Source organism: Branchiostoma lanceolatum, chromosome 1, assembly GCF_035083965.1.
Source record: "Branchiostoma lanceolatum isolate klBraLanc5 chromosome 1, klBraLanc5.hap2, whole genome shotgun sequence".
NCBI classification, from domain to species: domain Eukaryota; kingdom Metazoa; phylum Chordata; class Leptocardii; order Amphioxiformes; family Branchiostomatidae; genus Branchiostoma; species Branchiostoma lanceolatum.
In genome coordinates, this window is record NC_089722.1 from 19,315,135 (window position 1) to 19,339,963 (window position 24,829).

Genomic DNA, 24,829 nt, shown 5'->3' on the forward strand with positions numbered 1-24,829 from the left:
CAATGGAAACAAAATCTATTCTGGCTATTTGTAAGATGTCATTATGACGTTTGATTCATAAGGAATTGGAGAAGAAATATAGATTCTAATATGAATTGCAAGATAATACGCCGGGCTCAGAATTTCATTACCCAAAGTGGACGTTTTGTACCTATTTTATGCACAAGATTTAGATACCTCTATCCGTGTCTTATCAGAAAAACCCTGGGAGGGGGTATTAGGACTTGCGATCATAGAAATTTATATAAATGGACCCAACGACGATGTTTTAAATGCATTTTTTTTCTGTTTATGTATCATTATATCTTTGTCTAATGCTATTTCGTTTTTGATGACTGAGCTGATATAAATTTGAACTTGAGTGTGCCGTCATTGTGTCTATATTTTTTCCATTTCTGTTTTGATTTAAATAAAATCGATTCATGACCGCTGCAGGAGTTCGTGATGTAGTCAGAACTAAAATCATATCATGTAACAGATGATCAATGCAATACTGTTGTAACATCAATACTAAATGTTGAACTTCACTGTTTTCCGTTTATGGAATCATTACTTCAGCGTCTGCTGTAAGGCCTGATAGGATACCTGCAGTCTGGATCCCAACGTACAGTTTTCCCCGGCGTCGCTCGATATTGGGAATCCAGGTTCGAGAGCTTTCTGTTCCTCGGTGCCATGCTAGAACAGCCTCTTCCTCCATAACTATCTTCATATCGTCATGCAGCTCCACTGTTGGTGGTGAATCGTAACGGAAGAACATCCTATGGGTTGCAGCGTGATCCCACCACGACAGATGGATCGCAACGACAACTGTAGCAGCTGGTACGTCGAATGCGTGATAGGCCATCGTCATGTTGTGTGTTCGCCCGTCATCAGCACCACTATCAGATAACTGCGTTCCACCGAATCCATCTTCCTGCAAGGCTCTGCGTCGACGCCTTGGTTGCTCTGTTAGTCCAAAAGCTAAAGGGATCGAGGGATTCAGCTGCAAAGTGCAGCTGTCAAAACCTTGAGATCCCAAGGAGAACATGATGATGGGCGTGGTGATGTTCTGCCCAAATGTGGATGCGTTCCAGGAAAACAGGTTTCTCTCCATCACTACCATCTGTTAGAGAATGTGATAGCATTGTGATTAGCTTTCTAAAAAAACATACATATCAAATGGGGTTTATATTTTTTGCTGTTTTACACGGAGTGACATTGTTATATTTGAAAAAAAAAATCGTTTTCTTCTTGACATACATGACGAATGATTATGATGAAATTATTTTGGGACTAATATTCTTTTATTTGAAAGATGATATTTCTGCAAACATCCTATAAATGTATTTGTTGCAATATCAACATTTGTTTTCTTTGCAGAACACGTCATCTCCTTAATGATGTTTATCGGTGTTTCCATATTAATGTGATTTCATTTTAATAAAAAAAACGACGTGTAGAAACTACAAATATAGCTTTCAAAAGGAACAAAATGAAATTAAAAAAATCACCCACCGTTGCATCTACACTGCCATTAAGCGAGCAGTTTCCAACAGAAGCTGACACATTGACTTGGCCCCCGCGGACTACCACGTTGTTCCTAGTGATGGACCTTGCAACTACTACGACGACGTCGTCGTCGGCTTCAAATCTATTATTGTAGTCATTCTCATTTGGCAAAATGGCCAGTAAAGCGTTCGGTGCTCTGTTAATGGCTTCCGTTATGGACAACCCGGCTTTGCGAAGCTGCAAAGGAAAGATGAAAACAAATGTAAATGTGATCATCATGATTCATCCACTTCCCATGTGTGATACTGAAGGCAATGTAAAGTCCGTTTTAGATTCAGGGTTTTATCAATGCCAACCGATTTTTGATTAAAATCGTGTTTCCGGACAGATTAAAAATGCCTCGCTGAGTGGTGAAAGTAGGACAGGTTTTGCCACCAACCTGAAGATTAAATTTCAATTGCTGGTCTTTTAATATCTTTAACTGCTGTTTCGGGGAAACGTCTATTGAGTTGATATCGATGACGTCCATGTTGAAAAGACCCACAGAGGTGTCCAGAACGGGCAAATGTCCAACCGGCAGTATTTGGAGCAGACGGGACACTGTCTGTGTTACGACTGGAACAATGCAAGTGCAAAATCATGGTTAGCAGTAATTTCAAAAATGCCTTTAAGCATACAGTACGTTGACAAAGAATTAAAGCTCAAATAAAAGTTATGTGACATAACATATTAGCTAACTAATATATTTAAATACGTTACAACAAAATCTTCAGACAAAATCACTACATGTTGTCTTCTGATGCATTATACTCAGTATACTCAGTATTAAATATACAACATGATATAGAATTCATGATAGTATACCAGTATCTTAATCTAACGGTGGACTTTTTACCTTCATTTAGTGTCTCAATCGTTGGTATTTGTGTACCGTGGGGTGATCGAATGAGTTCAGAAGACTTGCTAAACAGCTCGACAGCTGCCTCCTGCGGAGTTACGTAAAAACTATAAGCAGGGTGATTAATCATATCATATACATTATCCGATTGTGGATATCAAAATTCAGAAACAAAAGAAAAGTATATGGGACCATATTCTACCGTTTCAAGTGGAATGTCAGATGACGTCATTGGGAATGTGTTGAGTTGGAAAAAATTACGGATCATTGTTATGATGTCAACAACATTTTCTGAAGACGTTTCTTCTAGCAAGAATTGGTCCACTTGATCCCTCAGACGTTTTATCTACAAAAGACAAATATAATACACTGTCAGTGATGTTATCAATGGTTTATGTTGAATGGAGTAGTCGCTAAATTAGATTTAAAAAAACTTGAAGGGACATTAAGTTTTGCAACACAAGTTTTTAAAAGAAATCCTTTTCTTACCGCTTGGAGAAGGCTTAGTGCCGTTTCAGACGTTTGGTGCTCCTCACCGCCATAGCCTTCAACTGAAAAGGTAAAGAGACAATGCATATCATAGAGGACTTCGTTGAACATGGGGACTGTAACTTTTAACATAAACAACACAATCAAGCAACGTCTACTGAAAATAACAAGAACTGAGGTCTTGACGTTAAGTGGTGTACAACTACACGGAAACAACATAATTCAAACTTATCTGATAAACATCCAGACCTTACCTACAGCATTAACAGAATGTCACTGGATATATGACAAACAGTTCTACTACTTTCAACGTACCTGGTAATGTCACAGGTGTAGTAGATACATCATTTTGGAGCTGAATATCTGTAAAAAGATATTATGTGTATTCATGACAGTAAGTAATTAAAAGCTATTGGTGGTATGTATCATTAGTGAAACGTAACGATCATGTGTTCGCACTTTGATATTCTCAAGTTGATCATTCTTCCTTACGATGGACACATATTCATATCGCAGATATAATCTAGGGTCTTTAGTAACAAGTTTCACATGTGGATGAGACAGAGATATGTTGCTGTTTTCTACACCAACCTGTTGTCGCAGACATCGTTGTTGTTTCAAGCAGCTCCAGTACAAATTTTCTTAAATCCGGTGTAGAGTCTGTAAAGAAAAAAAAGAAAAATTCAGTTTACAAAAGAACACTTAAGCATCGTGAATTTTTCTTCTATTTCTGCGCAAACCCATTGTTTTACGTGATCTTAATTAGAAACTGATAGATGATTATGATACAGTATTGATAAGCTTAAGCTTTTTTAGGAATTTCAATTATGAGGCTTTACAACTTATTTGTAGTTATTTGATGGTGATAATTCACACGACAATAGTTAATCTCAAATATTCCTTACGTGTCGAGTCAGGAAGCTAATGGAATGTAATTGAATATGGGGATAAAGTCAATACAAATACATGTATGTCACCTTTATTTGGGACAGTGGACACTCGATCAAACCAGAACGCCACTGTGGTCCCGACATCACTGCCCGCTGTCGTTGCAGCTGTGGATGTTGTGGTTTTCCTTTGTTGATATTGAGCTACAGTCGCTGCAACTGATAGAGATACACGCTCTAGATTAAACGTTGATATCTTTTCTATGTAAATATATTACACAATATGTGAACCTGATTGATCAGAATTTAAAAAAAAAAAAATATATATATATATATATATATATATATATATATATATATATAAGAATGTTCATAAAATTTTAGATAGCAAGTAAAAAAAAATATACCTGTGCTACCATAGATCTCTATTTCGTCACTACGTCCGTGCATGCTGACAGCTGTAACCCGGATGATGTACTTTGTGGTTGGGAGGAGCTTCGTTATGTTGAAGGCAGTAAAGGTAGGGGGTGTACTGCAATAGAAAACAAGACGCCAACACACTGTTGAGGTTGCAACAATTCAAAACCTACAACCGCTTAATTTCCAATTAACTGGCAATATTTAACAGGTTCGGTTAAGTTTATCATGTTTCTTTTTGTAAGGTGAATTAAGTTCAGATCAGTGATTTTTTTCCGGTAAATCTAAATGTATGAAAATGATCAAAAGGTTGCCAAGTATCCTTTGAAATTGTATTTCCTTTTTGCCTGCCATTTATAAAAATTCAAAGCAGCTGAATGACATTTTTTATTATTCTATCGAAAATGTGAAGATACAATACAATGGTCAACTCAGGCAACATTGCTGATATCGGGTGTCATATAACATACATCAGTTGAAAATTCAAATTTAAAACCTAAGGTAATGAGATCCTAACCGCGACTATGTAAATAATGTATTCCCGGTTTGTATAACTGTTGTCCTTTCCTTGGTGAATTCTCCTCCCAAAAGTCCAATGTGATAATGCAAAATACTATAGGTCCCAATGATAGCAGCGACTGATGGATATGGCATTTTGGCGTTTTTTTTTCACATTCATACTGTGGCAGGGCGTGTTTACTCACCTAAAATGCATCTCATCCTGGCTTTCAACTTCAATTACTTCCAGATGATAAGATACAACAGCTGCGACAGGTGGTGTCCACTTAACGTACATCCAGGTGGAGGAAACCTTGTGAACTTTTAAGTCAGATGGCGGATCTGTCGCTGCAAAGAAAAAGTAGAAGATTAGTGTTAATGTACTAGTATATATATATTATTAGTGTACTATATCAGTACCAGGTAATAGATATATTTCTGCTGAAACAAGCTTTAAATTCACGACAAATGTAGTGCAATTCCTCCCTACCTTATATCATACACATCATGCTCATCATATTGTTTCGGAGATGTTTGATGTTAGACGCTAACCTGTGGTGCCTGTTGAAGTTACTGTTGCACTCCGCCCAAACCGACTGATCGCCGTCAAGCTGAAGGTGTATTGAGTGGCCGGAACGAGGTCCTGGATCAGATAGATATTGCTGTTACCGACAAGGTTGACAGAGCTGGTAAATCGTCGTTTCCTGCGTCGCGTTGTGCTGCCGAACGTGAGTTCGTATCCTATGAGCTTGGCGACTGGCGGGGTCCAAAACAGCGCCAATCTACTGTAATGTATGTCGTCCACAAATAGACGCAATGGAGGGTCGGTCTCTGAAAGTTCAATACCAAAAGATGTTAGAGGTGTTTTTTTATGGCATTGGTTGCGATTTTATACATGTATATGGCATATCGATTGTATGTCGAATAAAACTGTTATTTGCCTTGAAATAAATAACCTTATGATAGACCAAATTTTGATCGATGATTAAATGAAAAGGTACTGAAAAAAGGAAATAAATCAAATAACATGCAAATAAAATGCATTTTCTAAGAGCATTAACCTGTTACTATTGTCACGTCTTTTTCTGGTCCCTCGAAGAACGCGCTGACGCAGCTGACTGCCACCACGTACTCTGTAGCAGGAACTAGAGAACTAAAAGCAGCTGAAGACGCTGACTGGGAAAGATGCTGTGAAGCAATTACAGACATTGTTTCCTTGTCCGTAAGCCACACCCTGTAGCCAAGCACCAGTGTTCGAGCAGGTTGTGACCAATTAACGATGACCGACTCACCGCTAGCCAGACTGAGGCTGATGTTGGGAGGAGGTGGAAGCCCTTCAAGTACAATAAGGAAAAAATATGTTCTTACTTGCCTACAACACTTTACATGCGGGTACATGTTTTCATTGTATAATACATTTTCGGCCTTCATATCAGTTCTACATTCATCTTATGAGATGATACAACCCCAGCGATATTGGTATATACTACGTTGCGGTCGTATTGGTATATACTACGTTTTCCTATGCTTCACAGTTGGAACTAGGTCTAGCAAATGACATACATGTATCCAACAATTAGCTTTGAAACAAGATATATAATATACGTTGGAAAGATGACGAAACATTGCTATTTTCTTTAACATTATTGTATTATTTCCTCACCAGTTATGCACTCTATGCTGGCGTTCGCGCTATCATTCCACAGTCCAAATGCAAGAACTGTGAGCGAGTACTGCACTCCACTGAACAAGCCGGATATTGTTGCGTTACTGTCACCAGGACTCCGGATATATGTGTTCGGGGAGGGTTGAAAGAATCCTAAAAAAGCCAAACCAATAATAAACATAATTCCTTGCGTGATCAACAATATATGTAGAGTTGCTTTTGATCCTGAATAACTGGTGAATAAATCCCCCCAAACATCAAGTAAACACACAAAAAGAAAGATGTTGACTCTACTGGATTAGCTTAGCTTATCACTTTCGTCTACCATGTATGTTTAAACCATGTACTGTATATATTTCACTGTTTATGTCACTTCCATGTTTAGTTACATGTAGGTTTGTGTTAAATGACCTGTATCTAGCCCTTCGGGGCACGAATGTAGCCTCTACCAGGCTCCAGAGGCGGCTGGAAAGAGTAGAAACTGGCCAAATAGACAGAAAAACATGAAAGAGAAGTTAGTCTGCTATTGGGGTACAGTTTGCCGCTCTGAATGGCAGATTGGACCCTCTCTCAGTAGCCAACTCCCTTGGCATACTATTCACTCTATTAGGCCAATTTCTACTATTTTTCCAGCCATCCTGTGGGGCCTGGTAGAGGCTAGCACGAATGTACAATAAAGGTCTTCATTCATTGTTCTGTATCTTGAACTTACCCTGCGTAGGTAGGTAGATAATGGCATATCCTTTTATGTCCGAGACAGGCTCTATCCAGGTGATGGATATTGTAGTAGTCGTCATAGTCGTGCAGGAGAGTTGTGAAACCGGATCGAATCCTGTAGGTAAAATACTGATTTCATTAATCCGTTTCCTGGTACTGTGATCACTATTATCACCAGGTGATCACTGTTTAGTTGCTACAAAAACCTTCATGCTTCTTGAATTGCAACAGGGTGATGCAGAATAGAAATTTTCCGAACTAAGTCCAAATACGAGCATCAATAAAATGCAAAATCAGTATTGTTTCTTTGTATGTAAGGGCAAATGCTGGCCTATAATATAACCGAATGTGTCATTTTGAAAGGTAATTATGGCAGATTCAGTGGGATGTATTTGGAATGATGTTGTTAAAGGCAACCAAAGCAATATTATGACCAAAAATGGAAATGAAAAAAAAGTTGAAATCTTTATGGTAGTGACATTTACTAACATTGTTCAGCACATTTTGCGTAATAACTTCATACTTTTAGAATTATTTTAAAACCACGCAAAATCGTACCGTAGGATGATCCCCTTAGTTTCGCCTTAGCCTACAAAAACTCCGGCCACAATTTTCAGTGAGTTCTCACATCACAACACCGTCGTATTTTTGCATCATGAACTTTGCTATACATTGTCAGTGATAGTGGTGTTTGAACTAATCATGTATAGAAATGACTAAATAAATTGACTTTCAAAATCCGATTTTCGGACCCGAATATCGCTTGGGTTTTCTTTAAGTGATTGCTAATTTGCATTAAATGTCGGCAACACCAAAACCCCTTACCGTCACAGGCAAAACGGTCCACATTCAAACTGTACCCCGTCGCGCAATAGCAGTTGAAGCTTGCGATGGTGTTGTTACAGAACTGCTCACAACCTCCGTTTGCAGCGTCACATTCATCAATGTCTGACGAAATGAATAAATTATTTATTGAAACAATGAGAACGACAATCACGTATGGTCCTTAGATCAAATGGCTTAGCATGGGATCAGATCCTATTTTTGTCCTATTCTCATTGTCTCTACCAGACTAACTACGCCAGCTATATGTAGAATATTTGCCAGGGAAGTTTGGCCACCAGAGCGTTTCATTTGCGGGCGAAATATTGACCCTCACCGTGGACTGACTCTACTGGCCAATTATTCCTTTCTTGACAAAATCAACGATCCAAACGCCCATAGGAAGGCCTGGTGGAGGATACTATTCTCAGAATATTCATAGAATTATCCTTACCGTCACAGATAAAGCTGTCTACATTCAGCACAAAGCCTGTCCCACAGAAGCACTCAAAACCACCGATGCTGTTGTTGCAAATCTGAGAACATCCACCATTTGCTGTATTGCATTCGTTTATATCTATAGGAAAAGATGAAATGTAATAAAAGACTATAGAAGATTAGAATGAGTGCACAATAGCAACATTAATCATGCATCCGACAAAAGTCCTACTTTAATTTTTTTCAAGATTTTAAAGAATAGGATAATCATTTAAACATCGTCTCTCTCATTTGCACCATGAACTTAATATGTACAAAGCACAAAATCCATCAACGTGTGAAGAAAACAAACACGCTAATAATACAGTGGTTAACCTACCATCACATGTGAAACCGTCGGCATTCAATACGTAGCCATTGCTGCAAAAACACTGAAAGCTTCCTATGGTGTTGCTACAGTTTTGCCCACAGCCTCCATTTGCTGTACCGCATTCGTTGATATCTGGAGAATGACAAGTTAAACATTAAAAAAAAGATATATACAAAAAAGATATAACACTTTTAGACATTTATCTTTCTTTTATCATTTATGTTTATGTTCTGTTCCTAAGTGCCATGTAGTTTGTTCTAGATAATCTTGTTGCTAAGGACCACAGGAAGAGTAGTGCAATACACTCCAGCATGTTGTAGATTTATTAGAAGACTCTTACCGTCACAAGAAACCTCGTTGCCATTTAATATGTAGCCATTTGCACACGAACACTGAAAACTCCCAACGGAGTTGGTACAGGTCTGCTCACAACCGCCGTTTGCAACGGAGCATTCATTAACGTCTGTAGAATTGTAAAAAAAAGTTTCCGCATCACCGTGAGTGCATTAGTTCATACCGAAGCGAACGAAAACTACACCTATGCAAATCTGCTCATGTAAAACTTTACTGTGAAATACAAGCCATTTTTCAATAATGAAGCAACTGCTACAAAGTTTTTGTATCGAGTTAATCCAGGATATATATATATATATATATAAAGAGATATGCTTACCGTCACATGCAAGACCATCGGCATTTAATTTGTAACCATCAACACAGGAACACTGGAAACTGCTGATGCTGTTCTTGCAGTTGTGCTCACAACCACCGTTTGCAGAGGCACATTCATCCACGTCTGGGTTGTAAAACATACAATTGATAAGGACCCTAGCGTCTGACACTCAAGGCGCCATCTTTAGTTTTACCTATGGACATTATTACGATTTCGTTGTTTATTCTGCGGCTGCATTTTTCTTAACATCTTTTGTTATTGTCAGTAAGATACGCATTTTCGTTGCTTAGAGAAAAACATATCACATACACAATGCTTATATAACCTGTAGGAAAAGAGAGAAAGACAGAGAGAGAGAGAGAGGGGAGAAACGTGTGAGAACGAAGAAAATATACAATCTGTACAGTCTGAATCGCATTTGAAATATAGGAAATTTGTAAAAGGGAAATGTCTTCATGAAGAAGAGAACAGAAAAATATTTATCGTAAACTTTGCAAAAAAAAAATCGACGCTTACCATCACATGAATATCCGTTCGCATTCAGGCTGTAACCAACACCGCAGGAACATTGGAAACTTGGGATAAGATTTGTACACGTCTGCTCACAGCCACCATTTCCAGATGCACATTCATCTATGTCTGCATTGTTAAACAACGGTACCAATATAATTACAATGGCATTGCTTGTGATTTTATTCTACATAATATCTGTGTCCGTGTCTCCATCCTGCTGTCTTTGGACAAGGCTGCTGGAGGTACATTTTTGTCAAAAGTTCAACTAGTTTAATCTAAAACCTTAACGACAAATTAAAGACTTAAGAGATAAATAGAAATACAGACAGGTAGGTAATGGTGTTGGTTTGATAACTAACTTGTTATCGATGAAGTTTCAAAGAATAGTGAAGTTTGTAAACTATAATTATAACGTGTTGTTTAAAAGACTAACGATGCATGTTAGTGTAGAGTGATAATGAATATTCTTCAAAAGTAAACGTCATGCGGGTGCTTACCATCACAATTAAACCCATCGTTGTTTAGGGTATAGCCGTTCTGGCACGTGCACTGGAAACTTCCGATGACATTAATACACAGCTGCTGGCAGCCACCATTTGCAGAGGAGCATTCGTCAACGTCTGCAAGAAAAATACAGAAACTTTAAAATAATTTAACCCTACTACTTTCTTACACAAATAGCTTGGAAAATCTAATTATTCTTTTTAAATTTTATATATACTATATACAAGAATTATAGTCAGCCAGTCAGTCTATGAAGACTATGACACAATACTGCACAAACAAAATTTAAAAAAAGTAGTAAAACTATTTAAACGATCGAAACATACAGCTGAAAACTGTTAACTGTTAGAAGGAAGGTAATACGAAAAAAAGTACCGTCGCATAAAAATCCATTGCCGTTCAAAGTGTAGCCGGTCCCACAGGAACAATGGAAATTGCCGACGGTGTTTGAGCAAGTCTGATCGCAGCCGCCGTTTGCAGTGAAACATTCGTCCTTGTCTGCATACGAACATAATTCCATAAATTTGCATACATCTGAGTATTATGAAGTTACTACATATGTATGAAATCAGTGAAATGCTTGAATGGAAGTAGGCTTTAATGTAGATATGCTCACCGTCACAAGAAAAGTCATCGCCATTCAACTCGAAACCAGTCGCACAAGAACACTGAAAGCTTCCAATGAGGTTGCTGCATGTCTGCTGACACCCACCGTTTCCAAAGTTGCATTCATTAATGTCTGGAAAAAATGGACGCAAGTTAAAGATTAGAGGTCACTATTAAACGAACCAAAACCTAAATATTTCAAATACGTGTCACTAATCAAAGTCGCCACATTTTCTATTCTAGGATATTGCAGATTTGTTTAGTTATGATTTGCATATAAACATTGTCTTACCATCACAAGAAAAGCTGTCTGCGTTCAAGTTGTACCCGTCAACGCAGGAACAGTGAAATGTGCCCGCGGTGTTGGTACACACATGGTCACAGCCAGCATTAGCGGCCAAACATTCATCAATGTCTGCAAGAAGAGAAAAGGCAACTAACTCAACTGTGTCATATTCATAAAAAGTGGCAAAGAATTTGTAGAATATTTCTACATTTACTCAAAGGAATTATAAATAATTCAGGAAATGGGCAAAACATTCTTTTCAAATTTGTTAATCATTCTATATCCATTTAGTTCGGAAAATAACTATTGTTCCTGGTATAGAGTAAAAAGATGATTAAAAAACGAATAACAAAATTAAAACTTTGCTTTAACCAACACGATTGAAAACACGCAATCTCGCCTACATGACCACACACGCACACACACACACAGTTTTTTTTTAAAATTAAGATTTTACATGGTCTACGGGGTCTGAGAGAAATAAATTTTGATCTTTTGTGAGCAACTTACCGTTGCAGGAAGGGGCGTTTGCACTCCAAGATTGATCCGCCCGACATGTGGAACTGGAATAGCCGATCAGATTGTATCCTAAGTCGCACGAGAAGAGCAGAGTGTCCATGTAGAAGTTGGTGCCACTCAAGCCACCATTTATAGGAGACGGCAACATCGGGCACTGCACACCTGAGATGAAGAAAAGTTGTTATTTTCTAAAGTTGTTTCCAAACATCGTTATAAACAAAGTAGACAACTAAAAGGGCAATATCTGCCTTTAGATGATCTTAGTTGCCATATAACCTGTAGACAAGTGCTTCTAGGGGACTTTTGTATAAGCACGACGAACCTAATTTATGTACAATATAACTTACACAATATTGTAGATATTTTTTAAATAAATGGTATTTTTTATTATCGATATTGGACGAATGTACTAATAGCATTATTATAGTGTTATAGTATAATTAAATCTAATAGTATACAGTTGAATGTTTTGCTTTTGCGGAGTTAAACTCACGTGTGCAAGATGGGGCATATATTGTATGTTAGTATCGATGTTTGTTGAATATATAAATAGTATATAGTTTAAGTCTTTTTTACTGGTTTATATATCTGCTTTGGCGGAGCTATACTTACGAGTGCAGGTTGGAGCAGTCCCGTCCCACGCGCGATTCGCCTGGCAAGTCAAACTGACACTTCCAACAAGATCATACCCAGGATCGCAAGTGAACTCCAATACGTCTTGGTAAAAATTGAAGCCAATCATTTCACCATTTCCAGGAGCTGTCAGCAATGGGCACTGCACACCTAGTAAAGTAAGAAATAGATGGTAGTTTTTATTCATGAAATACTGTAATATTTTTCGCTTCAAAATAAACAATTTCCTCAAATGACAACTTGCTGCGAATATGTTTTGCCTATAACATCACAGAAGATGATTCATCATGACAGAAATTTACAACTCAAAACCCAAACAATACATAGCAAAAACAACTGTTCAGCCTACGTGTACAGGATGGTGCAACTCCATCCCATGTGCGGTCAGCTTGGCAGGTCAAGGTTGAGCTTCCGACAAGCTCGTATCCGACATCGCAAGTAAACCGCATCTCGTCTTGGTAGAAAGTGCTGCCAGTCATTTCACCGTTTGCTGGAGCTGTCAGTGCTGGGCACTGCACACCTAGTAATGTAAGAGAAATATATTTCTTTCAATGACAGAATTTATAATCATTTTTATTTTAGTTTTAATAGAAATATCTTCCTTAAATGACAACTTGTTTGTTACTTGCTTTCTTTCCTTTTTTAGCCAGCAGTTTCACTAGATGTTTCGGTCACCGTCGTTTCTCAAAACAGTATAATTTTTGCAAAAAAAAGTCACTCAAGCCACTGGATCAAATTTTCAAACAGTCAGACGTTTTAGACAGCATCCGCTGTCTTTCGTCAGTGATGACAGTGAGTGTTTTATCACTGACGAAAGATAGCGGATGCTGTCTGAAACGTCTGTTTCAAAATCTTATCCAGTTGCTTGGGTAACTATTTTTGGCGTATCTTATTACATGGATGTCTAAATTTCATGAAAATATAATTTTTCGCCTTATCATATGTGTGTGTGTCATTTTTATTGGCCAAATGAATTCCTAATGTACTGGATATCTGCTATCGGTTATTGTTTAAGCGAAGTTAGATATCATAACCTACGTGTACAGCTTGGAACAACTCCATTCCATGAGCGGTCAGCTTGACATGTTACGCTGGCGGTCCCGACACGGTCGTACCCAGAGTCGCACGTGAACCGTACGATGTCCTGGTAGAAATTGTTCCCCGTCATTGCTCCGTTTGCAGGAGCTGTGAGCGTCGGGCACTGAACTCCTAGCAGGGTGCAAGAAAGACATTTCATAAAAAGAAGATGATTTCTTATGAAAGAAACCAACTGCTAGAATTCAAACAATACATTACTATTTTTGGCGTGAACATTACAGGAGTTACAGATAATTTATTTACGTGTGCATGTTGGGACCGCTGCACTCCATGTTTTGTCAGCTTGGCATGTTGTTGAAGAACTTCCCACAAGGTCGTATCCAGTGTAACAATTGAACTGCATCACGTCTTGGTAGGAATTGGATCCTTCCTTTGCACCATTTGCCGGAGCTGACAGCACTGGGCATTTCACGCCTGAGGAAGTAATACGTAAATTTTAAAACAGTGTTTGCAGCACTGTAATTTTACAGTACCTACAGAAAGCTGCTACGAGGCCCATAATCTCTAGGTTTCTTCGGTATCTCAACTACTACCATCATACTAAATTCCATAAAAATACATCAATACGATCATGAGTTCTGGCGAGAACGCAAATTGAGCAGAGGCAAACAGTAACTCTTGTCGAAGCTGAAGCTTCATTATGGGGCTTAAAAGCCGCTATGTATATAAGGAGCCCATGTCTACATCACTTGCAATTGCGTTCTGCGCATGCTATCTTCCTCTCAAAAACACGACCGAATCATGTACAGAACACGAGATATTGACATCGGAAGTTCCACTGCAGTGCCATTTTCTAATTATATATAACTTCATCAACGTTTAACGACCCTATCACCCTAACAAACACAAACACATCTAGTCGACCGCAAAGAACATCACAGAAGCACATTCAACCTCTTGACAAACGTAATTATACAAGGCGAAGGAAAATAATTTCCATCTTACGTGTGCAAGTTGGGGCAGCTGCAGTCCAAGTGGCGTCAGCTTGGCATGTCAATAAAGAACTTCCCACGAGTTCGTATCCAGTATCGCAAGAGAACCCGACCACGTCCTGGTAAAAATAGGAGGATCCAGTCATTCCACCATTTGTAGGAGCTGTCAGTTGTGAACACTGTACACCTGAGAAAGATAACACTTTTCAAAGCAGGGCCGTTGACATCATACAAGGTAATACATAATAGTAACGATGACTCAAATAAACACGTAACAATCTAAGCAACAACAAAAAAACTTTTGATGAATATTTTTAAATATTTGTCAAAAGTTGTTTTTCTTTTTAAAACATTACGCACAACATAAATAGTTTGCTCTGGGGAGCTTTCGAGACGAACACTCTGTCTCTTCTTCAACCCAGTATTACAGTCGGATCTTGTCTTGGAGTTCTCTTGTCACGTGACTTGATGTTGATCATCACGTGACTAGAGACACTCGAATACATGCTTGAGATAGTGACGCCCCCTGTCCATGTTTAAGGTACTGCGAAGAAAAACAACATTTGTTTTTAAATCCTACGTTTGCATGTTGGGACAGGTCCACTCCATGTAGCATCAACTTGGCATGCTAAGGTAGCACTTCCGTCCAGCTCGTAACCAGGAATGCAGGAGAACTGTACGAGGCCTTGATAGAAGTTAGATCCAGTCATCGCACCGTCCACAGGAGCTGACAGCATCGGACACTCCACGGCTGAATGAGGAGAAATAGGTTTTCACCTTTTACAGAAAATGATTTACAGAAAACGTTTATGAAGGTTAGACATCCGGGTAAAACTTTGTAAAGATAATTCAAGCTCTACAACTTGCGGAAATTCAGAAATGCACTTCCGCACGTTTCTAGTGACATCCATCACTCTTCATCAGCGTCATTAGAAATTTTATTGGAAGATTTACAGAAAAGGTTTTGAAAGTTATGAACAACAAATATTCTGTTGTCATACGTGCACATGTTGGGGCGACTCCAGTCCATGTGGAATCAGCTTGGCATGTTAACGAAGAGCTTCCTACAAGGTTGTATCCAGGACCACACGTGAACTGAACAACGTCTTGAAAATAATTGGATCCACTCTTTGCACCGTTCACCGGGGCTCTCAGCACCGGGCACTGCTTGCCTGAAAGAGTAAGTATAGTTTTTTCAGAGAAGTTTCTTCGACCAACAAGAGTACATTTTTAGTTAACTTTTCGACGATGATTGACAGATTTTGGTGCAGTTATCCGACATTGGTGACGATCCGCCGTGCAGAGTCACTAACAACGGAGCGGAATGGGATTTTGGGATTCCGTGCAATTAACAGGAGTGTGCGTTAATCCGTTGTGCAATTAAGTGGCTTCTACTGTATTTGGTTTTAAAGGCAACCTAAGCAATATTAGGGCGCTGAAAGTCATATATTCAAAATCAATTTTTTTCTGATTTCTATCCATAGTAAGTTTAGATAACACTATCCTATCGCATATCGACCACTATCCTATCGCATATCGACCATCATGGAGCAAAAATGTGATGTCGTTGTGTGGTGGCAACTCATTGAAAATCTGAGCATTTGGAGGTCAGCCATCATTTCAAATCTTCCGAACATGCACGATTCTGACCGATAAGTCCCGAACGCTTCCGAAGAAATAATCACATGGTCATGGCTCAATGTGCTTGGTCATTGTGACGTCACGCGGCCGGAAGTACTGAAAATTGTCAACAGAAAACGGTTACAGCTGGATTCCGGGCTGATTTTTGGGGGGACCCAATAAATAAAATACTCCTTTTGTGGCTTGCTTCTGTGCTATTTCTAAACGCCCAAAGTATTAAATAATGATGCAGATGTGCTAATATAGGGAAGTAAATGTAAATTTCAACCTCACCAAACAAAATTGTTTTCCCCAGAATATTTCAAGTTTAACCCGCTGAAATCGCTTAGGGCACCTAACAAACCGTCAAGTCAGATTTTTTTTAAAAATAGTCCTAAAATGTAATGTTTATCATACGTGGGCATGTAGGGACGGCTCCATCCCAAGCGGCAGTAGCTTGGCAGGTTAATGAGGCGCTTCCTAAAAGGTAGTATCCGGAATCACACGTGAACTGCTTCACGTCTTGATAGTAATTGGACCCAGTCATGTCACCGTTTGCAGGGGCTGTCAGCAAAGGGCATTGTACGGCTGAAATATGAGAAATGAATAATTATCCTCTCAAGCACAAGCATTTCAGAAAAAAAAGTTAACGAGTAAAAGGTAAAGGTAGTCCATAGCCTTTCGAGGCAGTAGGGGCAGTGTGCTGTTACCCACTGGATTAAGGGCACATCATTTGAGGCCGAACCCAACTGTCTCCTTCCACCACATTTTACCCTCTCCAGCCTAAATAAGGTACCATTTTTTACACCTGGTTGGAGTGAAAAAATTCATATAAAGTCCATTTCCCAAGTGGCATGTCAGGGCCCCTAACTCTAACCGTTACGTCACGAACAATGAATAAAAGACACAGATTCTTACCTCCACAACTGGGAGTGCTGTCACTCCAGGTGCCGTCTGCTTGGCACGTGATACTTGCAGCACCTGCAAGTTCGTAACCTGAGTGACAGGTGAATCGCACGATATCCTGGTAAGAGTTAGAGCCAGTGATGTCACCGTTGTCCGGAGGTGTTTGTATCGAGCATTGTACAACTGAAACGAAAATGGCAATGAAATCTTTCTCAAATGGCAACGAAAACATTGAAAAATGATCATATGAAGCAATGGACACACACCAGTAAAATAGATGTCTGCACCAATAGGTTCAGGTCTCAGTATTTTACTGATTTCTGGACATCTTACTTGTGCATAATGGCGAAGTTTTCTCGTCAACAGGCGGTTAAAATGTGTTTTAGAAGTGTGCATTGTGGTTACAAACTGTAGTGAGATAGTAATGCTAGGGTCACATTTCCAACCCGGGGCCCGGCCGGGCTATTTGCGAAAACGAAAAATTAGCCAAAAAATGCATGTCAAGAAAATACACAATTTATGGTTAGGACTGAATTTTTGTGTTTGTGTCCTTTGTGTTCTCTTTTATATCATTTTTTTTTTGTTCCCGCAAGCTGACCGACCGGACCCCGCTTTGGAATTGTGACCCAAGCATAAAGTCTGTTATAATGTGTATAGAGTTATAATGTGTGAGTTTTTATTACAATTTGTAAACTGCAACCTACTATTACAAGTCGGCGAACTTCCAGTCCAGGTGCCATCGGCCTGACATGTCCGTGAAGAAGCGCCCACCATGTTGTAACCGGTGTCACACGTAAAGCTTCCCACGTCTCCGTAGGAGTTACCGCCGCTTACGGCACCGTTTGTAGGGGCAGCCAAAACGGAACACTGAACGACTATGTAGAAGAATTAAAATAAACATGTCATTCAACGTGGCATTACATATACACGAGCCTGGAGAAAGTCATGGTGATGTTCGTTTATTGTAGTCGATTTATACGTACAGGCATATACGACATTCTATAATTCAGATAAATGTAGATAACATTTTTATTACAAATGTCATCGTAGCTCTTGGCACCATGTAATCATGGCTAAAGACGTCATATCATTCATATATGGTCTATCAAGGTTTACATTAGAAATATAGGATTATTCATCATATATTGTCCATTAAGGTTACATAAGGAATATAGGATTATCATTAGTCCATACATACAACATAGTTCAGTTGGTTTTCATGAAGTGGTTTTGTTCAGTAAATTTTACTAGTGCTAGTGCAAGGTTGGGCATATTCATGTATTATTCATGTATTTCTTAATATAGGCCAAGTGCCAGGTTTCAACAAATATATAGGCTAAAGTTAATATCATTTTCTTTAAAAATCATCTGAATACCGTTCTAATAGTCATCATTTGGTATTGCTTCGAGTCAAGATAAAAAATGCGCTTGTTATGGTATCGAATATACACTCCAGTGTACAGGAATATTGAAACTGCAAAGGATAAAAAAAAATTAGGCATGAAATTATTGGATTTAGGTTTGATAAAAATGGCGTTTTTGACGAAATGTCACCTGTGCAGGATGGAGGACTTGCAGTCCAAGTCAAATCGGACTGACAGGTAAGTGTAGAAGCGCCCGCCATGTTGTACCCTGCGTCACACGTGAATGTGATTGTGTCCCCAAAGGAGTTGGATCCTGTCACACCGCCGTTGGTAGGAGCTGTTGGGGCGGGACACTGACCAACTGTGTATGGATAATAAAAATTCATGAAAATATATTTCGGCAGATTCTGGTAGGCAAAAAAATGAATAAGCAGTTATCATATTTTTCCATCATTTATACCGACGTTAAGTTTACTGCTTGTGTATCAGAATGTCATCACAAGTCAGAAAAATTGCCATCACATTACTGATTATATTCCATTCCAAGCAAACTTGACTGATTAAAGGTTCCTACAACAAAGCGTAGGTGTGTAAGAAAAAGGACTAAAAGAGTCGAACAAAAAAAAACTACTTTTAATCTGTAAACGTTAGATTTTATTCTAGTTTGCTAGCACTGTTACTAGCATATTAAATAGAAAATATAAGAGATATGAAATGATAATGATTTCCGAAAATATGATTATTATGTTACATTAAGTCTAAAATTCAAATATTTTTACCTGCACACGTTGGTGAAGGCCCATTCCAAGTCCCGTCCGCCTGACAAGTAAGTGTGGAAACACCAGCCAGGATGTACCCTGGGTCACACGTGAAGCTGGCCACGTCTCCGTATGAATTGGATCCGATCACGGCACCGTTTGTAGGGGCACTCGGCACAGAACACTGAACGACTGTATCAAGGGGTAAATATTATATATGTTATGCAAGGAAACGTAATGATCACAATATGTCTAGTTTATTAATATTTACGAGGAGTGATCAGTAAGTTTCGAGCCTCACCCAGAAATAAGGTGCACAACTCAAATTTCGTGGAAAAAATATGTAATATGAAGTCTTCTATCAATATCCACCCAATTTCGAATCATTTCTGTCACAACTTTCAAGTTGACGTCCTTTGGGGGAAAAAACAAGGATGAGACTGTGTTCCACATACCATGAAAGTTACGAAGACATTGTGAAAATATTTGAAGAGAAAGCATTTGATGCTATCGGACTTTCAGGAGAGTAAGTTGACTCGCACACCTCAGTTCGCAGCTCAATTGATTGTCTATAGTTTTTTCTCTCTTCTTTCACCTAACGTCACGGGGGGTCATGTGCAAAGTGATTGATTTGAAATTTGGTGGATATTTACCAAGGACTTCATACTAAATGATTGTGCCCGAAAATTCGAGATGTGCACCTGGGTGAGGCTCATAACTTATTTACTTATCACCCCTCGAAGTGCGATGATTAACTGATACTAGTCATTGGCATATGTAGCATTGAAAGTTTGATTTGACTCATCGGGCTGTATAAAAAGACATATAGCCAGGGCTGCTACCAAACTAGCCCGGCGCTATCATAAAGGGCTAACCCTGGTAACTGGACAACACTCAATAAACAATAGAAACGGGTACAATGCACAATTTAAATGTGTTTACAGCTACAGAGGGTTTGCTACGTAGAGTATACAGCTTATGTGAAAAGCGAGATCTTTAAATACGTATAGACGCGTCTATCCTAACAAGCGCAATATCTGTGATGAAAAGCATTGATAGTTCTCAATCCTTACAAAACTGTATGCATAGCATTAAAACACATGAAATTTCACCATTGAATAGCACTACCATTATCTGAAACTGTCAAACTTGTTAGTACTTAATTCGCAATAGGAATTAATCGATCTGTATTCCAGCGCTATGTTTTTGATAGTATGTTCAGTATCTTTCGTGTTTTATCTGTATCACTTTAGGTATTTTAGGTACCCTACGATATCACTATCCGTTTTCCGAGATATATTTTTGTTTATAATTAACAGCATATGTTTCCTCATATTGCAGCTACTTTGAATGATGTACCTGTACAGGTTGGAGGACTTGCACTCCAGGTCAGGTCCGACTGACAGGAAAGTGAAGAAGCGCCCGCCATGTTGTACCCTGTGTCACACGAGAATGTGATTGTGTCCCCGAAGTTGTTGGATCCTGTCACGCCACCGTTGGTAGGAGATGTTGGAGCGGGACATTGTCCGACTGAATACACGTGTAGATTTAAAGAAGATGTTACGAATAACAAACAAAAATGTTGTACAATCAATTACTTTACATTTAGCGCTTACAGCAGTAGCTACAATTTAGATCATCGAATTAGTTAGGCGATGGGCAAGGAAATCAATACACACATTTACAGAGAGAGAGAGAGAGAGAGAGAGAGAGAGAGAGAGAGAGAGAGAGAGAGAGACTGTAAATGCATTTAAGTTCGCGTGGTTTATATTTCGCTAAGGGGAAAATGGAGTACGTGTTCGCGGTGGCTTTAAGTTCGCGGCAGCGCTATAGTCTCATACTGCTAAAGTATTGGACAAAAATGTTTAAGTTTGCGGTGATGCGGTCGCAGCGAAGTTAAAACCACCGCGAACATTTTTGTCCAATACTGTAGCAGTATGCGAACATTTCTGCATTAACAATAGAGGGCGGCAGGGGTTTAAACCTTCTTCACGGATATGAAGTAATAGACAATATATTATATATAAACATCTTGGTAATCCTCATTTGGTTATAGAATTTTTTACCTGTGCATGTTGGTGAGATTCCACTCCAAGTGGTGTCCGCCTGACAGGTCCGTGTCGATGCGCCGACCAGGCCGTACCCTGGGTCACACGTGAAGGTGGCCACGTCTCCGTAAGAGTTGGTCCCGCTCACGGCACCGTTTGTAGGGGCAGTTAGTGCGGGACACTGTACGGCTGTATGGCGGCATGAAGTAAAATCAATGATTTGTCGTGTTGCTGAACAACAACATAATAGATTCTGAAGGATAAGATTTTTTTTTCAGGTAACACTCTTTATATCTATATTTTTCAGCTGATAGAAGATAATTTCAGGTATGCTTGATAATATTTTGGAGATAGGGTAAGGGATTATATTATTGATAAAAGAAGCATTATGTTGAGCCTACACTGCGATTGCCACCTCCCCGCCCCCAAACGGAAAACATTAACGCTGTGATTAGCAAATGTACCGAGCTATTGAAAACATTTTCCAGATACGTGTATAAAGCAAAGACGTGTATAGAATTGATTCCAACAGAAATCTACTTGGACCGAGTCAGACGCAAAACAAGCCTTGGATTAAGTACAATGTTTTTACATTCGATATCTCTGATTCTCTTGTCAAGATCTACTGATCTGAAGATTGGCGGTTTCTCACCTGTACATGTTGGCGAGCTTCCACTCCAAGTCAAGTCCGTCTGACATGTCCGTGTAGAACCGCCGGCCATGTTGTATCCTGAGTTACACGTGAAGGTGGCCACGTCTCCTAATGAGTTGGAACCACTCACGGCACCGTTTGTTGGGGATGCCAGGGCGGGGCACTGTCCAACTGAATTTAGATAATTTTTGTTATTCAGATCAAACTAAGAACTAGATATCTAGACAGAGGTAAATAAGCACGATGCATGTTTCATTCAGAAATGTTAAAAAATTCGAATACCACGATCTCAAACTCTCAAGGATTTTAGCCTTTTGTGTTACGTATTATGGTTTACAATCTCGAGTTATCGTGTAAAGACAAGTCTTAGCTGTTCTTCTATGGTTTCCTTAATGATTCTTGACTTTAACTGTTAAAACCTTCCAACCGTTTAAATATGTAATAAATGACCAGTACATATAATGTCTAAGAAACGTGCTAAAACAAAAAACAAAAAATATGTTTTCTTTTTTAAGCTCTTCAATCAATCTCTACTTGACTATTTGCAAGTTTAACAGAAAAAAATAAGAAACTTTGATATGAGCATCTCATTAAATGATTTTTTGTATTGCTTTTGGACAAACAAGGAAGACGTGGCACCGCACTCAAGTTTTTTTTACAAGTACAAAGAACAATAACCCATTTTTACACCTGGGTGGAGTGAGGAAAGTCGTGTGAAAGTGCCTTCCCCAAGGGCACAACATCCGATTCGTCAGGGGATTCAAACCCGGGACCGCTGGGTTCCGTGCCAAACATCCTGCCGTTGCGCCGCCCGACCTCACTGAATGATATTCATGTTTCATCAATTTTAGCTGTACAACATGAACACGAGAGAAGAAGATGAATAAGTCGTTGCATTTCTGTATCTTGGTTCCGTTATCATTATTTAGTTTTAGAAATATTTCACCTGTACATGTTGGTGAGGTTCCACTCCAAGTGGTGTCCGCCTGACAGGTCCGTGTTGATGCACCAGCCAGGCCGTACCCTGTGTCACACGTGAAGGTGGCCACGTCTCCGTAAGAGTTGGTCCCGCCCACGGCACCGTTTGTAGGGGCAGTCAGTGCGGGACACTGTACGGCTGTATGGAGTAAAATCAGTTATTCGTCATGCTAGGACCGGTAGATGAATGCCATAAGTTGAACAACAACACGTTTATGGAAGAATAAAATATATTTTTCAGGCATGTAAAATAGAATAGAGCTAAAAGATGATAATGATGAGGATAAAAGAAGCATTATGGTGATGAGTGGAGACTGCGATTGTCACCTCAGGGTTCTCTTTGAGTCCCAAAGGGTAAAAGGATAAAGCTGCGATTAATGACCACAGCAAGCTGTTGAAAATGGATCAAGCGTTCTGTTCGCGGGATGGGACTTTGAGAAAGTCTGTGCGGCCTGCCCAGGGGCTGGCGTTATAATAGGTGGATACCTCGTGTGCGGGGACCACCCGCCGGAGTGTCAGACAGATAGCTTAGTAACTATTAGTCTCCAAGCAGACCTACCGGTTGGCAAAGACCGTATCCAACAGGCAGAAGGAGATTTTATAGCCAACCCAAGTCTCATAGCCAACCCAAGTTGGGTCGGCTATGAGACTTGGGTTGGCTACGGTCTTTGCCAACCGGTAGGTCTGCTTGGAGACTAAGTAACTATGGCAACTGTCGTGGGAGGACTACGTGGGAAACGGCTCGTTCTCGCTTCACGCCAGAAACCCGGCTTAATATGCAGGGATTCCAACGGAACGTTCGGCTTGGAAAGGTAACATTGGTGCAAAAAAAAGGAGCTAAAAAGATTACAACAAAACTTTCTATGTATACGTTAATGGGCTTAAGTACTAAACCGCAGCTAAAATTAAAGAGCTTTCACTTAAACGTTCATCTGTCATCGGTAGAAGCCGTTGCCCTTCCTCTTGATGGTTTCTCACCTGTACATGTTGGCGAGCTTCCGCTCCAAGTCAAGTCCGTCTGACATGTCCGTGTAGAACCGCCGACCATGTTGTACCCCGAGTTACACGTGAAGGTGGCCACGTCTCCTAATGAGTTGGAACCACTGACGGCACCGTTTGTAGGAGATGCCAGAGTGGGACACTGTCCAACTGAATTCAGATATTTATATTAATTAGTAAGTAGATATATCTAGATTATAGCACGCCACATCTTTCATTCGGCGATATCAGAAACTAGAGTTTCACGGCCTCAAACCGTCAAAGGATGTTAGCCTTTTCGAGGGACGCATCATAATCTTTTTCTAATTGTATATGAATAACGTTAACACACGTCATGCTCCAACGTGTTAACACACACGCAAGCACGCACACATGGTCGCAGACACATTACACACACAGGAACGCTCTTCAAAATATAAACTTCCTTATCAAGTCTCATGGAGTTAAATTGAAAAAAAACTTAAATGATTCAAGCAGCAATAAACTAAACAGTGAATCTCAAGTCATTTTGGGCTGCTATGGTGTCCTAAATGTTTCTTTGACACACTGACAGTGAAAAACTTACAACCTAAGAAATAACACGTAAATTTCTTTCATGTTAAAAAAAATGTAGCACCAAAGGTTCGTTATATTGTGTACATTTAATGTTACCTATAAATGAGCAGGCCACCACCATCCGATGAGGAGACCTGATCAAGTAACAAGTAAGTAATAAATGAGCATTGTATTAAACCATGTTTAGTTTCCTTCCATTTCACCTGTACATGTTGGTGAGGTTCCACTCCAAGTGGTGTCCGCCTGACAGGTCCGTGTTGATGCGCCAGCCAGGCCGTACCCTGGGTCACACGTGAAGGTGGCCACGTCTCCGTAAGAGTTGGTCCCGCCCACGGCACCGTTTGTAGGGGCAGTCAGTGCGGGACACTGTACGGCTGTATGGCGGCATGGATGGAAACCTTTACGTTTTCATGCTAACACCAATACATGAACGCCATTTAGTTCTAAAGGAAACATATAGTTTTCAGGTTATATCATGTGGTGTTTGTTTGGTAG

The 24,829-nt window shown here is 39.6% G+C and overlaps 1 protein-coding gene across 1 annotated transcript; it reads right to left on the reverse strand.

Moving 5' to 3' along the window:
• Positions 1-5,733: 5,733 nt before the first annotated feature.
• On the reverse strand, positions 5,734-24,722 carry LOC136446005 (CUB and sushi domain-containing protein 3-like). Its single transcript, XM_066444306.1, has 19 exons — positions 24,668-24,722; positions 23,759-23,929; positions 22,749-22,919; positions 21,803-21,973; positions 21,169-21,339; positions 20,462-20,632; positions 19,124-19,294; positions 18,580-18,705; positions 16,993-17,163; positions 15,095-15,205; positions 13,463-13,633; positions 12,774-12,944; positions 11,783-11,953; positions 11,279-11,401; positions 10,374-10,496; positions 9,364-9,486; positions 8,700-8,822; positions 7,886-8,008; positions 5,734-6,011 (listed from the first exon to the last, which is right to left on the reverse strand). Exons 1-19 carry the CDS (start codon positions 24,720-24,722, stop codon positions 5,734-5,736), a joined length of 2,895 nt encoding a protein of 964 aa, XP_066300403.1.
• Positions 24,723-24,829: the final 107 nt, after the last annotated feature.